At 37.2% G+C, this 18,401-nt stretch overlaps 1 protein-coding gene across 3 annotated transcripts in view; it reads right to left on the bottom strand.

Annotated features, from left to right (window-relative positions):
* Positions 1-18,401, bottom strand: part of WT1 (WT1 transcription factor) — a 61,006-nt gene that overhangs the window by 18,577 nt on the left and 24,028 nt on the right. For 2 of the 3 annotated variants that reach the window (XM_063289523.1, XM_063289524.1), the window contains exon 4: positions 11,844-11,921. The exons of the other annotated variant lie outside the window; for it this stretch is intronic. In XM_063289523.1, coding sequence (XP_063145593.1) covers positions 11,844-11,921 — 78 coding nt within the window. The remainder of the gene's footprint in view (positions 1-11,843; positions 11,922-18,401) is intronic. 3 annotated transcript variants of the gene reach the window in all.

The raw sequence follows: 18,401 nt of genomic DNA, 5'->3' as shown, positions 1-18,401 counted from the left end.
TTTTATATAGTTTATATAAAACTGGTAAAACAGAATATATTGTGTGATGAAAAACAGAGCACCTCTGAAGAATCACTTTAGTGTGGTTTTTTAAAAAAATCCTAGAAAGATTAATTTCTGATCTGAAAAGTATGAAACTTTCAATTACTTCATTACACCACCTTTATTTTGTTACACTGGCAAACTTCATATGATTCATAGTCTACAGTCCCAAGTTAATAAAGCTATACTAAGCACTTCTGAAGAACACAGTGACAAGTCAGCAAACATCAGCATGAAATATGAATACGGAACAATTCATCATCATCAGCCTTGAATGTTTTAAAAATAGTTGGGGGTGGGAAGAGTTTACATAGAACAGACCCTACATTAAGCTATAGCACTTTAAAGAAGAAATTGGCATGCTTGCATAGAGAAATAGCCAAAAATGTGAGGCACAGGAAAGATGCCATTTTCATTTAGAAACAAATGAAAAGAAGTTTAATGTTACCAGTTCTTTAAATTATTTCTTATTAGAACACTGAAAATATCCATCACCTTTTTAAAAAAAAAAAAAAGCTATTAAAGCAGCTATATTATCAAGATGGTTTGTGATTTTTTTTAAGTTAAGTATTTGTTGAAATATTCTCACTGGTTAAGATCAGTGTTGTACACTCTGCCCAGAGTTAGGGTTGGGATGCTCTTACAGTATATCCATTAATTTTTAGTAGTTTTAAGCATGTGAGTAGACTATATTAAATCAATCCAAGGTGTTTTTGTATGAAGAGATGGCATTTCTACTAATGCAAGTTGTCCTCTCCTGTTGAACACTCACATCACTGTTCCATCCTCATTCCATTCCTTCACTAATTCTCATAGACAGTTCTGGATGCAGAGTGTTGCAATGGCGAGAAGATGGTGGAGATGGCCATTGCTATGATTCTTTGTGACATGCCCAGCTCTGACTGGCTACAACATCTGGCACACCTCCCACCCTTCAGTGGCTGGTCATCGCCCCGTATGGCCATTTCATTCTGGCTGCTGGGCTGTTATATTCTCAATGGAGCAGCGATTTCATTTTTTTATTCCTTCCAATTGATCCAAGAATGACCCAGACAAACAATAGAATACAGTAAAGTCTCCTGGTCACCCAGGTTTTTCCTACCTCTTCTGCCAGCACAACTTTGCTCCACTCTTATATCTCCCAGTTTTGAGTTTCTGCCAAGACTGGGTTACGCTCACTTCCCTTTCGAAGTGAATATTTGTAGCTCAGGGTTGAACTGTGGAGTCCTTGGTGCTCTCTGAGCCTTGTTGTTTTCTTGCAGAGGTTTTATTGCCAGACTAGGCAATATCTTCAGTGGAAAGAGCGAGTGGGCCTTGCTCTCAGTTTATATACCATGGTTTGTCCAGCTTGTGTTGGTGGAGGTGTTGTTCTAGAACAACACCTCTACAACCACGGTATATAAACAGAGCAAGGCCCACTCCCTCTTCACACTGAAGATGTTGCCTAGTCTGGCAATGAAACATCTACGAGAAAGCAACAAGGCTCAGAGGGCACCAAGGACTTCCCTTTCTTTCCCATTCTGTGCCCACTTCTACAACAGGTTCCTTTCTTTTTTTTTAAACAAACAAATAGACAAGCAAGCAAGCAAACTTTATTTTACAATGCAGGCAAATTAGAATGAAGCTACAAAATTTCAGTGGATGCTACTTCTTTGCTTCTATGGACCTAAACCGTCAACTCTTAATTGCAGTAGTTTCTGTGGAGTCACAGTGAAATGAAGGATGAGTTTCCTTTGGTCTTAATCATTGTAGCATTGAAGCAATGAGGGTACAATGAGTGAAAGGAAAAAGAAACAAAGAATGGATCTGCATTCGTGTCAAAGGAGAAAACGTGAGAATGGGATGTGAAGGCATCCATGGATTCAAACATCTGGCAAAACAAAGGAAAAGATTGGGGTCCAATGAGGAGGGAACAATCCCTAAAAGGAGAAGGCAGGCCCTGGTAGAACCACCCATAGAAAGACCAGCCCTTGAGGCTTGTCTTCCCTGCATGGATAGGCAAGAAGCAGGGAATGACCAATCTGGCTCTCATCTCATGAATACCTTGCTTAAAACTTTACTGTTATTAAAAGTAATTTATCATGAGATATTTTCAAATTTTCAAAATTAGGAAAGGCATTTATAAACAGAAATTCCATCAATAAAATATATATAAATGTATTGGCAGCTGGTTCTTTATTATTTCTCTTTTCCCTTCATTCTCCTTCAAAGGAGAAGTTGATTAATATGGTAGTTTATGAGAAATATAATGAATAACAATCCATGGATGGGAAATTTCTCTGAGAATAACAGATTCCTTTTGTAACTATAAGAGTTGTTTGACCACTGCTGAGAAAGTTGCTTAGCTACCATAAGACTGTAAGACACCAGCCAAAAGATGTTTTGTTTTTAAACAGTTTTTGTTTTGTTTCTAATGTACATGTTTACCAGAATGATATGTTCAATAAATAATCAATCATAAGAATCTGTACATATATTTTTGTCAGAAACAGAGGTTTGAGGTAATTGATTTAAATGAGAACTGCAAACATTTATCATTTACTTAGTACCCAGAATACCTGGCATTTTACAGAATTGGTTTCTACTTAGTGTTTATTAGTACTTCATAATGCACCACTATTTATTTCTTCAGCGTAAATTGGACTGTTCAGGTAAAATGGTGTTCAAAGCACAAATCTATTGCTTCGCAAGAAACTGGGTATTAAATCTAGAAATGGGCCATCTACTTCCCCAACAATTTGTAAGTACTGTACTGCTATTCATTTTTGAAATAAATGCCTGAGAAAAGATGCCTGTTGGTCTGTGATGGGCTCATGAGGCATTCCATATACAGAGTGCAAAAATAATGGCAGCAAAGAGATATTGAAAACTCTACTTTCTGCTGCCATCTGGTGGCTGTCCTTTTTGCAGGCTCAGATGGCCACCAAGTAAGGAAAGCCTTTTAAAACATGATTTATGTATGAGAAGATCTTTAGTGAAGCATATACGAAAAAGCAAGCAAGTATATAAAAGCTATCAGCTCTAGAGATAAAAAAAATAAGATGCTGGATGTTTCAGTATTAAGGAAGATGCCAATGCTCAAAAAATACTTCCAAAACTAAAGGAAAATATCTGAAACACTAAATTCCTGGGAATCTTTGATAAGCAGTCCATCATGTATTTTAAAAGATGTAAATCTTAGCAAAGTAGCTTATGACCATGACAACTGAAACTGAAGGCACTGTGTATTATAACTCTTTCAGCCAGAGAAGATAGATAACTATTTTGGCACATATTACAAGCAGCGAGATTATGTCTAGCACTGATTCTCCACAGATTCTATAATCCTGGCATATGCCAAAACATTTAAATTTGCTTTTCCATAGATAGTTCATTTTGATTTAATCTTCTCTGCCTTTTCCTTCCCAGGCATCCCAGGTGGCATCAGCACTGACAATTATTCAGTATTTATAGATGCTGGAAGACCATTTATTTTCTTCATTAAATTCTTTTATTTAATACAAGAGATGCAGATCTTTGAACAATCTCTTCCTTTAATTTTTTTGGATCTCAGTCAAAATAGATGATTTTCTTCATTTTACAGAAGAATCCTAAACAATGTCTAATATTTCAACAAGTGATACATTTAAAAACGTTTCGATGTTAAGTCTTATATTAAGTACCCTGCAGAACTAATACGGAGGTCATATGTAAGTGTAGAAGAGCTATCAGCACTTTCTTCCTATTTAGTTGTTCTAAAAGGACAATAAATCAAATCCTCCTATTGCACGTGCTCTGTAAGAGACAGCAAGAACAAATGGACAGCAGCCATAACACTGTCCATGGATGTGCACAGAGGGCGGAAAGCACAGTACGGGGTTATTATCAAAGCCCTACCCCTTTTGAATATATATGTGATGTCAACACATGGCTGAAGGTGGCAGGGCTTCAGACGTGCTGCTGCATTCACCATCTTGCAGATTTTAACCCCCTGAAGATGCTGCTGACACTGTCACAACTCAGAAAATCCTGAATGAAAGGTATCAGAAACCTTGTCAACATCTAGCACAAAGAAGATTTAATCTGAATACTGTAGTTTCCAGCAAACAGAAGTATCATCATGAAACAGTCAACCACACTGCCTTCACTTTTTTCTCTGCCTAAATCAAATTATATAAACAATATATAACTGGACACGTACACTGTCCAAAACTATAGTTGACTTGACAATGGTTTATCAAACAAGCTGCAACTGGATGTGTTCATAAAACTCTTTAAGTTGGGAACAGGCACTCCTTACTTATTTATTATAATTATGCTCATCACAACAGCAACTCATATCTTTATCATTTATGTGATTACAGTACTACAATGCACGCAGCATGAGGCTGTCTCTGAAGACCACTCTGATTGTTGGTTGGCATTTGTTACTGTGAGCACATTACACTGGTGCTTCAGGCCCTGCACTGGGTTTCTATTGGCTTCTGGGTGCAACTGAGAGTGCAAGTTTTAACCTATATATCCCTCTATGACTTGGCATCAAGGTACTCACCTTTTCCAGCTGGAATTGATCTGCCCAATCCATGCATCCTAGGATAAGCTGCCTATGATCCCCCACTATCGCAGTATAAAGGCTGAGGCTTGCAGACACTTTTTTCAATGACCATCCCTATGCCCTGCCTCCTAAATGACATCAGAACGCCCCCACCCACAAATGTTGGCTTTCCAAAAGCTGTTAAACCAAATTGTTTCAGAATACCTATAGTGACTGAGAAGATGATGAGCTATGGATCTTACTGTTATTTTATTTTAGTGTTTTATCTATTTTATGTATTTTTACTGTGGATCATGTTATTATATTATTATTATTTATATCAGCTGTGAACTGCTACAAGTCCAGTTGATCACAGTGGGTACAAACCGAATGAATGAATGAATAAATAAATAAATAAATACTCCTTTCAGAAGAATAATACTCCCAAAATGGCTTATAAACAGTATAAATTCATATCATGGCTTATGTCCTAACTACCAGGAAACACACTGAGACAATGAACTGGTCTCTAATATTTATTACTAGTACTTAACAAGAATCCTAACAAACTGAAGAAGCGTGGGAAAAACCCAGACATATAACCCCCAAGGGTTAAGGCGGTCCCGATCTGTGTCTCTTTGAATGGCTGAACAGTTCCTCAGTGCTACGCATGCGCTTGACAGTCTGGGTGGGAGCCCCCTGCTCGCCATCCTTACTCATGACAGCTTAGCTCAATTTTGCTAATATGACCAAAATAGCATTAGTTAAATTCACGGCAGAAGTATCGACATATTAAGGGGAAGGTTTGCAAAAATGCAACAAAATATTTAGTTTTAAAAAGGAGGGGGAATCCAAAAACTAGCTCAGTATACTCAGTGGTCACAGAGTGCTGACTGGACATTGGCAGAAAGGTAGAAAGGGGAGAGTCAATCAGTCAGTTTATTGCAGTCTTAGTAGACCAGTACAAGAAGTGTGTCCATGAGTGATCTGTGAGCACCTATAAATCTATCTTAAGAAATCAACAAATAAAATTTGAAACAAAATTAAAATACTTCTATAAAACCTGACTAGAACCCGTGAGTAAAGTCCAAAAGAGAAAGAGGAAAGCATAGATCCTACCTTGCTTTTCTAAGTAATGAGTGGCACAATTTCTAGTCTTGCGAAAATAATATGGATGGTGTTGTTATTACTGTGAACCTGTTCAGACTTTCTGCTTTAAAAAAAAAAATACAGAATTCAGCCCTACCTGAACACAGAGATATATAGGAATTGAAAGGTATTTTGATTTTGATTTTGTTTTTGTTTTGTTTAAGTGGCTAGCACATCCAATCCTCGGCTATTTGGAGCAAATATTATCTCTAAAAAGTCACAATTAACTAACAACCCCTTTTAGTCAAAGAATCCAATTATAGTCAGAGATTTGCAGTTAGAGCATTGGCTAAGACATGGTTTTAGCCTCAAATTCCGCAGATACTCTGAGCAAGCAATATTTTCCTCATCTCACTCCTTCTATTATTTCCATTACATACATAAGAATTTTGACATACTTCTCAAAAAAGACAATAAAAGAAGCACAAAAATCTGAAAGTGCTGTTTACAGAGCTACTTATTATATTTCACATTTTCATAAGCATTTTCATTGCCATGTTAGGTTATCTTTAGCAATGCAAGTTAATCCACTGTTTTTTAACATAAAGATACATTTATCTGTGTTTTCTGTTCATCTTGGGACATCTTTGTTCATCTTGGAGTTCTGTATGATACGTGCATTATAGATCAAACATTCAAACTGGATGTCCTCCAGATATGTTGGACTACAAGACCAAGGATTCCCAGGGAGAACAACTTTTAATAACATTGTTTGGGAATTCTAAGACTTGTCATCCAATATATCTGGAATTGTAGTCAAACATCTGACAGTTGAGAATGATTTTTCTCACTGCTTGCTCGATTGCTTGGGGGCAACTGATCAGGGAGCTAGTTTTTCTTTATCCATTTTTCCTAACCTTTTTTTAAATTATTTTTTAAAGGATGTCTAACAATTACTGCATATTGGTTTACTCTAAAGCAATTTCTCTAATCTTCAATAGAATATCAACAAATGAACAAAGCACTGCCAAAAGAAGCAAATTAAAACCATGCCATTTAAAACAGAGGTAGTGGAGAAAGACAACAGACAGTGGAAATACATACAAAGAGAGAGTTATATGCACGTCATGCTATTGATTTCAACAAGAGGAAGCCTAACTCTAGGGACTGGAATCTTGATCCATATACTGTATATTTTTGTTTTGTCATAAATTACAGTGTTGAACTTTCTGTTCTTCAGCTAATGTTTTCAACATGCTAACATTACCAGTTAATATTGAACTAGTTTAATATGCCAAATTACTGAAGATAAATACTAGAAAATGTGAGCAAAACATTGCCAGAAAAAAATATTTATATTATGACCCTGGTGATGTTTTTAAAAAGTGATCATTTCTATATTTGCCAATACGCATTTTCTCTTACATTTATTTTAAATCTGTAATCAGAACACTAATTAACATGTTATTGTGATTAAACATCCCTTTGAAGGTGCACATTTCTATGGTAAGAATCTGCTCCATATCAATACACTTCCCAGAATAAAATTGTATTATCTCTCTGCTGACAATTATATTTGCAATGACCTTCATTTTCCCATTTGGTCCAAGCTTCACGAAAAAAGAAAGAACAGTATCCAGAACAGCCCCCACATCCTGTCCGCAGCTTCATCAAATATCTTGCCTATCATGCAGCTTCCCCAAAAAGGACTTCCTGCTTCCAGGGTAACAGGAAATATTTCTAAGTAGTGATTAGTTTGCAGTCCACTCCCTATAGATGGGACGTTGGAGAGAACAAAGCTCTTTAGGGAGGAAGCTGAGGAAAATGGGAGGGAATGGGAAAGCATATGCCAACAATATAAGAATTGTGAGAATTCAAGGAATTAAAAGGATGTGAATGGTGGAAAGAGAATAAAGAAGTTAGAGAAAGATTAACACAAAAAATGGGGAAAGAGTTGAGGGTATCAGCTGCAGCAGCATCACTGTCAGAAACTAAGTTCCAAAAACAGGCTTTGAAGTGTGTTCCACTGTACTGTGAACCATCTGAGCTACTTATCTCTCCAGATTAGGCAAAAATCTGGGTACCCTTCACCTGGTAAAGCTCTAAAAACTTCCATATCCCACCTCCCTACTTTTTGTACCAGTTGCCAGGAAAAAAGGAAGTGGGAAGAACTTTCCCAAGCTTTGGAGAAATGAGAACTTTGCCTCTAGATGTATTCTAGACTGCTGGACCTACACAGCCTTGATACCTCAGTTTTCAGACCCAACCCAGAGTTAACCTAACCTATAGTTCTGTAATTTAGCCTTTTCACATGAAATCCCTGGCTTTACCTAGAGCCTGTCAACTCTCCAGGCTGCTGCTGTTACAACTATAATTAGGATAACGTATCTATTTTCCCTTCATTTCTAAATAATTAGTTCCTGGATTAGGGACATGTTCACTTTTAAAACAACTAAGAAAAGTGTTTTGAGGTGATTATGCTTTGAGCTGGGTATAGTCCAGAACTTGAACAGTCAGGTAATATGTGCTTCAGTCAGGATGTTATGCTTGCATTAGAGTTTCCCAAGTCCAATGCAAAAAATCAGAAGGAAAGCAAGCACTGGATAGTGCAGGCAAATGGCCCTATTTAAACTTGGCTCTGCCACAGGCCTTGTGGGTAATGGAACCCTTGTGTAATGTTCTGGTCTTTTGAAATGGTGTTGGTTTTTTCTGGACCTTCTTTTTTTAATAGTGTAATTATTGGTTTCAGTCTTTTGCTTTACTGTTCTCTTTGTGAGCCGCCCAAAGTCATGACAGACTGGGACAGCCTATAAATTAAATAATTAAATAAATCCCAATTTTTCCAGGTGTGCTGATGAGGTGATTATTTGCAACAGAACATCTCTCTTCAAGGAAAATGTCTGAGTTTCATCCCATAAAATAATACCTGCAAATACATAGCCTCATTTGGTGCAGAGTGGTAGGCAGCAGTATTGCAACCAAAACTCTCCCCACGAACTGAGTTCAATCCCAGCAGAAGCTGGATTCTTGGGTAGCCCACTCAGGTCGACTCAGCCTTCCATCCTTCTGAGGTCGGTAAAATGAGTACCCAGCTTACTGGGGAAGGTGACGACTGGGGAAGGCAATGGCAAACCACCCTGCTATAGTCTGCCAAGAAAACATCACAAAGGTAGCATCCCCCTAAAGGGTCAGACATGACTCAGTGCTTGCAGAGGGGACCTTTCACTCTTTCACCTTTTTTGCAAATATATTGCACAAAAATCATCACTTAGTATGATATAAAATGGACATCAGTCTTTCATTTAAGTAAACTTTTTTAATTACGTGCTTCTCTTATTTGCTAGAACACAGATGCGGGCATGGTTTTGTATTTTGTTTTTAAATCAGTCAACAGTTTGACAGCTTCTGTATTTATATTTCTCACTTTTGCCATTGACTAATTTTGATACAAATCAATACTTCCCCTTTATTCACATATTTCTTGATCATGTTTTTATTAATTGTCCACTTGCCCATATCTTGTATTCCTTTCTATTTTTCAGTCTCAGTTCATGCTTAGAGCAGCATGGGCCAATGGTAGGTAGTGGATCATATATCATTAAGCAACATGGAGAAGCTGTGGCATAAAGACCAGGCAAACTGTCTCTGTGAATTTGGGAAGGAAATAAATAGATTAGTTCCTACAGAACAGAAAATTAATTACATTTTAGAACTGGGATAGGTAATAATTAAGCTTTGAGGAATATGGATGCACATAACATTGATACTGGAAGTGAAATGTTGTGATGATGTTCCCTTTCTTCCTAATCAAAAGGGGTTAAAATCAGTGTATATTCATTCCTGAAAGATATTTAACTGCTTCATTGGCAGGAAATCTCCTAGCAAAGATGGGAACCTGCTGCTTGCCATTGGTAGATTATCTGGGACCAGTTAAGTCACCAGACCCATGGCGAGGACAAAAGAAGTAATACAGATATGTGACTCAACCTACTATGAGGAAGTGGGAGAAAATCATTCATTCATTCATTTGGTTTATATGGTGGCCCACCTCACTAGACCAACTCTGGGTGGCTAACACCACATTAAAACTCAATACAAAATGAACAATAATATAAAAAACAATTAATGGTAACCACAGACAAAATCCAGTCAACCATACATTCACAACACCTCACGGACTCCAACTAACCTCCTGACCCCCATGCCCAGGGAAACATCCAAGTCTTTAAAGCTACCAAGCTAAACCATTCTACAAAGAATCTTTCATATGAAGTGGCATAAGAGACCAATGAAGTAGGTGTGTATCCCATTGATCCTGTTTGCATGAAAGGCTTAACCCTGGTGATTAGCAGGTTATGTGAATTTGCTAAACCAGTGAACATTGAGGTTAGAAAGGGTTAGCTTTAACCAAAACCAATCCAAGATTATTTGGGGTCATAAACTTCCCCAACTAGCCATGTGGTATGAACACCAAAGAGAAGGTTAATTCATCTCTTTCTTCTTGTTCCTAGCACAGATATGAATTCCTAGATCAACTGCACAAAAACAGGACTGCTGTACGCACTTGCTCTGTGATTTTTTTTTTATACTATGGTCTCATGGAGAGCAGAGGAGGTGTGTCTGTTAATAGCAGCAGCAGCGGCAGTATATAAATATAGTACAGTAATCAAGAACACCAATTGAAATCAATGGGATAAGTCAATTGTGATTGAAGTCCCTAAGTTGGATGCATTTTACTGCTAATCATCATTGTCTCCATCATGAACTTCTAGTATCTGTATCAAGAAATTAAAAGTTAAAAGAAATTAATTATTTTCAAGAGTGCTGATATGTATTATTTCCATTTCTTGAAACAAAAAATTATGGTAAATTAGTACTGGATAGTTCTATAGCAGCGTTTCTTAAAGTGTGGTCCTAGGACCCCTGGGGTGTCCCCCAAGACCCTTTCATGGGTCTGCAAAATCAAAATTATTTGCCAGACTATGCTGAAAAATAATACAGTATTAAAATCCTATCAAACAATGGTGAGAAGCATTAGCGGCAGCAAATGCTTCAATTTTAATTTTTGATATGGTAAATATAACCCATACAAACAAAAGCTCTTTTGGGGTCCTCCATAATTTTTAAAAGTGGGAAGGGGTCCTGAGAGAAAAAAGTTTAAGGAACACTTTCTAGGGAAACAACAGAGAGGGCCATGCATACAGTGTTTTAATGGCCGTTTTTATTCTGAGCTGTTTTGTTTTGTCTATGACTTTGTTTTATCTTGTATTAGCTTTTCCAAGCCACCCAGAGTCTGTTTGAGTGGATGGCTATAATAAATTTAATGAAATAGATAAATAAAGTAAAAGAATCCTACAATTTGACATGAATTGAAGGCAAATCTAGAGATGGGATCCAGAACAAGAATAGTGTACTTACAGTGCACTTAAAAAAAAAACCTGACTATGGAGATAATAACTGAAAAGCCAATTAACTGTGACTTGAAATGTAGGAGTCTGTGGGAGGACAAGGAGGGTCAGGTGACAAAACATGTGTCATGTTGCAAAGCTCAAATGTCAAGATGCATATATTGAAGGACAGGGTTTGTGTAATAATATCACAGGCTGCAAATAATGATGTTTCCATTATCGTGGCTTTCAGTGAACACATATGGCTGGAAAGCTACAAAAAACCAAAACGGTCAGGTTATTTTGCTCCTGAATCATCAATCATTGTCAAGTTTATTAGTCTAGTCACCCACAGGAAGCCTTGGAAATATAAAAATAATGGAATTTATTGCTGAACATAGTTTACATAAAATTGCATTGTAAGTCTATGGCCACTTAAAATCAATTGCATCAATTGTTATTCTACAGTAGAATGATTACATTTTAACAGTAGCATTTTGGAGCATGCAATCTATTGCTCTAGTACATTCACAAAAGATGCTTCCTTAAAGGAAGATATTAGTAACTGATAAAAAATATTGTTGTTTGTGTCCTTTCATTGCTTGTCTTAAGAAAATTGAACAAATGTAGTAATATTGAGCATAAATGTGTTCTATAAAATTTAAAATGCTCAATATAATCAGTGACAAATCTCCATGTGCTAAGGAAGTTTAATATTTTGAAGATTTGATTATTTCTTTGTTCCACTTGTAATAAAAAATAAATTGCTTCATAATTCTACAATGTAAGATTAAAAAAAAAAACAACCTTACCCCTTAAGTGTGGATCCCAAGTTCATTTGGTTCCATGTCATGCACTCAAGTTGAGAAGTCATTTGGTATATATTGTCACTGTTATGAAAATATTTCAAGTTAGAACTAAAGTTGTATGATCTACTTCAAATAATTAGATTAATAGAGAAGCAATATTATTTCCTTTTTTAAAAAAATTCAAAAACAAATATGAACCAATAAATTACCTATAACTTTGTAAATTCATAGACTAATTTATAAGACTAATTTATAATTTATAGATTTTAGGAAAACAAAACAAGGGTGAAAAAAATAGAAAAATGTCAAGAGAAGACATATTATCTCCAGAGTTTTCAAAAGGTTCACAAAATGAGTGATAGATGATAGATAGAGCCAAATATATTATCCTAGTTTAAAACATCTGTAGCTTATAGAAACCCAGTTTAAATCCAGTATTTTGTTTATGACTGTAAACATATTATACTACACTTGTACAACTCTTTGTAAGTTACATTACTGAAAGATTCTGCCTGTGAATTTGTGCTATTTGTTCCATTAGCACTTGGGCAGCCCAGGGGCTGGTAGAATACCATCTCTAATATTTTTCTACTCTCACTAAATTGGATACAGTTGTAAAATTATTTCTGCAATTTTACTCGCGAGAAGTAACAAATATATCCAGTTTCATTGTGTCTAAATCCATAACATCATTCCCTGTTTGGGAAGAACATATTGTTTAGATCTTTAACAAAGATTGTGTTACATAGGTAGTTGGTTGAATTAGCTATGGGGACAATTAATATTATATAAAATAACTTGACACAAGAAAAAATTGGACTTACTCATGTATAAATAACATAGTCTGACAATTATTATTTGTTCATCTTATATTATAATTAAAACATTTTTAAAGAAGTTAACCTTAATTTGTATTAGCATAATATAACATAATATCTACTTATAAGAAAATTGTTAGTACTATACAAGGAGGAGCAGGAGGTGGAAGAGGAATTAAGACTGATTTTTGTTGAATACTTTTTCCATATAACAATAGTTGAGACTCTTCTCTTTTTCTGTCTTTTCTTTTCTTTCTCAACAGGCTAGGACTGTTCTCACCTCTTCTTCTGAGTCTCTAACTGAACATGCCCCTCAATCACAAATACATTTTAGGCAGATTGATAATGTGGTGCCCAAATTACCCAGACAGATATTCACAGCACATCATTACAAATATTTGAGTAGACAAATTATCACCTGAAAAATCCCCCTTTTCAATGATACTTTCCAGAAAGGTATTTTGCTGGCTAACAGGTAAGTTCAACTTATTTACAAGCTTCTAAAAGAAACACTCGGTCTAGATAAAGAAATAATACAATTTCTGTATATATACCTGCTCTACTATTTTGTATGATGCTCTTAATCATGAGACAAAATCTTTCTGGTAAAAACCTTAATGTGTTCAATATAGCCTAAAAATCATATTTATATGAATCATCCATTAATTGTAAATTCATCTACCTTGTTTTCTGAATGTAATTATATTAACAGTCAGTAAAATATATTTTAAATCATTTTCTCTACAGAAATCTGGGGTCTAAATTTTGCCAAAATATTTTTTACATACACATACACACACACATGTGCACATGAAGAAAATAAAGTCAGATGACTTCAGTTGCAAAGTATGTGTAATGCCATTTGTCATTACTTTGGCATACTATTATTCATTCAAGTGTCTGAATTACTATGATGTGACTACAATGTCCTGCATATCAGTTCAGAAATTGTTAAGACACTCCTGCAGTTTTCCATTTGCAGCAGAAGCTCGTGCTGGTCTGTGCCACCACATTTTGCAATTCCACGAATTCTTCTTGTAATGCTGATGTAATTAATTCCTCAAGGGCCTTGATTTTTATTAGAAGCGCCAGACCTGTGCATTTACAGCAGGAGATTTTCCTTTAACTTTATTTCATGTGACAGCTCATTTATAAGAGCCTCCTCCACAAGACCTTTTTTTTTTCCTTCCTTTGCTTTTTTATCAAGTAATACACTTACTCATCTTGTCATCAACAAAAAGGCACAAAAATTGCCAGGACCAGGCCTGAGAAGAGAACTAGAACTTGAACATTCCTGGGGATAACTTTTTACTCATAGGAACAGAGAAACCACATTTGGTGTAATCTTCTCAGAACACACTGTTTATATAGATTGGGCATGGAGAAGTGGAACAAATAAGTTAGAAAATAGAATGATGTTCAACTCAGGAAGAGATTGCACTATAAAAACCATAATATCTCCAGGATCAGAGTCAACATCCACCTAGTGTTCATTTTTCACAGCACTCAACCAGATGCTCCTTGGGCCATAAAAGTAACACATGAAGACAGTAGCTAGGTTCATACATTGGGCTAAGCCACAGTTTTTACAGTGTGTGAACCAGCGTGTGTTCTCTGCTAGTTAATTAATGTTAGTTTGGTATGTGAACCAGCAAATATTCCCAGGCATCCTGTCTTCAGCACTTGTAAACGTTTTAATAGATCCCATGGCTAGATAGTGCTGCCATACCAGGGCTGCCAAGCTCCAGGTGACCACTAGACCCCAGCAAGGAGATAAAGAAAACAAATAACTCTTTGCTGCTATTTAGTGGCACCTGGAAATTTACAGTCTAAATATGGCAAGTGTAGTAATAAAAAATGTCTACATTTGATTGGCCTAAATGGTGATGAAATGATAAAATCTGATAACTGTTCTACCTGCATTGTTGTATTGTATTTTTTATCCAGATATTAGTAATCACACCTCTTTCTCTGAGGCTGTTTTTTCAATTAAGAACATTTCTACTGTTACTAAGAAATTTGCAAATTTTTCTCCATAGTGCGTATATGAATGAACATCTTCTGGTGGCCCTTTGATTCAGAGAAAGTTTCTCTGGAAAAGGTGAAAGGTGACCTAGCTATTCCTTCTCCCTGCAGTCCCTCAATCCCTCCACATCCCTTTTCAGTTTGTTTTGAAAAATGACCTAGTCTTCTGGAACAGATTTGAGGAGTAGGAGCTGAAAGTCACTTTCCCCATTTCAGAGATGAGATATAAGAAACCAAGACATCAACTGAATACAATCTTCCATTAATAAGTATTTGTTTCAGGTTGTACTCATGTTTTCATTTCATGCTGGTCATATATTTGCATCACTTGTAGCTGTTTAGTTAAAAGGTGAAATATTGTATAATCTTTAAAAAATAGTTCATGATTGAAATAAATATGCTTATTCATAACTGCTTACTCTCTACTGAACCTGGGCCATTTCGTCATTGAGTTCACATGGCACATAACCATGAGCTAGCCAACCACATTTTAACTTACTCTGTGTTGTATAAACTAATTCCATATGATTCAGTATATTATGTGAATCCATAACACTTAGTTGAATTTTCTAAAAAAAATCATGGTCATTCCAAACAAACACAGCCATTGGCTGAACCCTAATTCTAGTATTATATGAAAGGATGAAAAGTTCTCCATAACCATGCATTCCGTTTTAGCTTTTTCTGATGGAGGAATTGCCATCTGTCTCTTAATTCTGGTTGTTCTTTCCTGCAGACTTTCCAGCTCTCTAATATTACATACTAATGACAGCACTTGTAAAGTGAATGACTTTCCCAGCATTCTATCATTCAAAGGTCTGGAAGTGCCATTCATCATACAGTCAGTACAATTTATCAGTCAGTATGAATTTCAGCACAGAGAAGCTATTTGGTGAGAGATATAAGCTAAACAATTAGAAAAACAAAAGGTTATATGCTAATTCTAACTTTTCCTATGCACTGCAGACTTCACATTGTTTGCAAGTATTTGGGGGCCTGTCTGAAATATTTCTTAAGTGTATCCTGTTGGAAGTTTAGCTGCTGTGGAAACGTGCCTCCTGTCATCCTCATGAAAATCCATTGTGTATTGTGAGATTTCATTGTTTATACTTTAATTAGTAACCTTTAACTAAGGCCAAATATTATGAAAGATGCCAAAATCTGATAATCAGTACTTATTTCTTAAAAGAAAAACAGTTGTTGGAATGTTCAGGTTACATCAGGCAAGCCAATACACTGTAGAAGGTGATTCAATTGTCACATTTATTAAGTGCTGCTGGGTGTCTTTACCTTTAAAATGCTGCCTCAGGTTATTGCATATGGGGCACTGATTTATCTTTCCATAAATTTGTGTTTGATGTGCCACTGTACATATCTGGCAGAAATTACAATACATTTGTTTGTATGTGAAATATGGCAAGTATATGAACATGACTTCATATCATGTTTTGCTGCAGTTATTTATAGCAGTGCCGTGCAAATATTCATATGTGACATACTTTTGTGTATATTGGTTTTGCATGCAACTTGTATCAATAGGTGGAATTAAGTGGTAGAGTCAGGAGGACAAAGTTGGTAACACAGAGGAAGGACTGAGATTGAGGAGGCACATCCTCTGCTGGGAAGTACGGCCTTTGGCACTGGAAGTAGTTCATTTGTATTCAACAAGTAGTTAGAACAGAAGGTTGTATGTGGGAGTTGTTAGCTAATAAAGACATTTAGGATAAATGAACCTCCGATTCATTATTATTGGAAGAGACTTTGAAACATGGTGTCCAGAGTTAACAACTGAACCCACTTTGGAGGATTAGCACAGCGGCAAGCGCCAAACAAAGAAACAACTTCAGGAAGCATGGAGCGAAGCTTGCAGCCCCCTGTGCCATTGAATTTCAATGCTCCCAACCTTGCTCAGGCATGGCAGCATTGGAAAGAGGAGTTTGAACTGTACCGGGACCTTGCCTTTACAGACGAAGATGAGAGGGAGGTAAAACTCCTGTGTTATTTGATTGGCAAAAAAGGGCAGGAAATCTGCAGCTCGCTCAGGTTTGGTCCTACTAGCATGTTGCAGCAGCTCTTAAGGGGTCTGGAGGACTACTGCGTTCCCAAACAAAATGAAACAATGGAATGCTACCAGTTCTTTGTGAGACAGGAGGGTACTGAGGAAAGGCTAGATGCCTATGTTACTGCACTGAGGACTCTGGCGGCAACCTGTAATTTTGGGGCAATCAGAGACTCCCTTATCAGAGACAGAATTGTCTGTGGGACTACGGATTCACATCTCCAGGAAAGGCTGTTGCGGGAGCCTGATCTGACATTGGCTCGGCATTTGGAACTGGGGAGAGCAGCAGAAGCAGCAAAGGACAGGCTCAGGACACTAGAAGGCACACAGGAGGCGCAAGTGCATGTGGTCCACCACCAGTCCGGCCCCTACAAGGAGCAAGACAGTCAACATTGGGGCCAATTACCGAGGATCCAATGCATATACTGTGGAAAACGCCATGAAAAGAAGAAAGAACGATGCCCAGCATATGGACAGAAATGCAAGGGATGTGGCAATATAAGGTCTGTTCAGTTTTGATGTAAAAAATGGATTCTGGCACATACAACTGGGTAAGAAATCCAGCTACATGACCACTTGGTAACTCCTTTTGGCAGACATCAATGGCTACGGATGCCAATGGGCATTAGCCCTGCCCCAGAAATGTTTCAGCGCAGACTAACCCAAGAGTTGGAGAACATCCTGGGTTTGAAAATAATTGCAGATGATATCCTGATTGTGGGAGAGGGAGATACTGAAACGGAAGCTGCAAGGGATCATGATGAAAAGTTATGCTGCTTCTTGGAGCACTGCAGGGACAGAAATATCAAATTAAACCCAGATAAGGCCTGGTTGAGACGGAAAGAAGTGCCCTACATAGGCCACCTGTTGATGGCAGAGGGGTTGAAAGTAGAACCAGAGAAGGTTAAGGCCATCTGTGAGATGCCAAGGCCTGAGGACGTAAAAGGAGTTCAAAGATTTTTAGGGATGGTAAACTGTCTGGCAAAGTTTTGCAAAGGGTTGGCTAAGGACTGTGAGTTACTCAGACAGCTGACACACAAGGAAAAAGTATGGGAATGGTCAGGGAGTCATCAGCAGGCATTTGATAAAATAAAGGACAAAATAACTAAGACACCTGTGCTGAAATACTACAGCCCAGGTGAGCCATTGGTTTTACAGTGTGATGCCCAACTACAGAACCAACAACCAATTGCTTTTGCTAGTAGAGTACTGTCAGAAGCAGAGAAAGGGTATGCCCAAATTGAAAAAGAACAGTAGGCAATGCTTTTTGGGGTGGAGCACTTTCATCAGCTTACTTTTGGACACACAGTGCAGGTCCAATCAGATCATAAGCCACTGGAAACCATTGTGCAAAAACCCTTGCTGAATGCTCCAAAAAGACTCCAGAGGATGCTAATGAGACTTCAAAATTATGATGTGCACGTCCAATATTTTCCAGGTTCCCAACTCGTAGTGGCAGATACCTTGAGCAGAGCATATTTACCGGAGCCTAGTGAATTGGGGTCGGTAGAAAAGGACATAGAATCAATAAATATGCTGCAGTATCTACACATTTCATGGCCACGCCTACAAGCAATACAGGAATGCACAGCCCAGGATGTGGAGCTACAGACAGTTAAGCAAATTGTCCTTGCCGGCTGGCCGTAGAACAAGCATCAG

This window comes from Candoia aspera, chromosome 1, assembly GCF_035149785.1.
Source record: "Candoia aspera isolate rCanAsp1 chromosome 1, rCanAsp1.hap2, whole genome shotgun sequence".
Classification (NCBI taxonomy): Eukaryota; Metazoa; Chordata; class Lepidosauria; order Squamata; family Boidae; genus Candoia; species Candoia aspera.
This window is presented reverse-complemented; position numbering and strand designations above follow the sequence as displayed.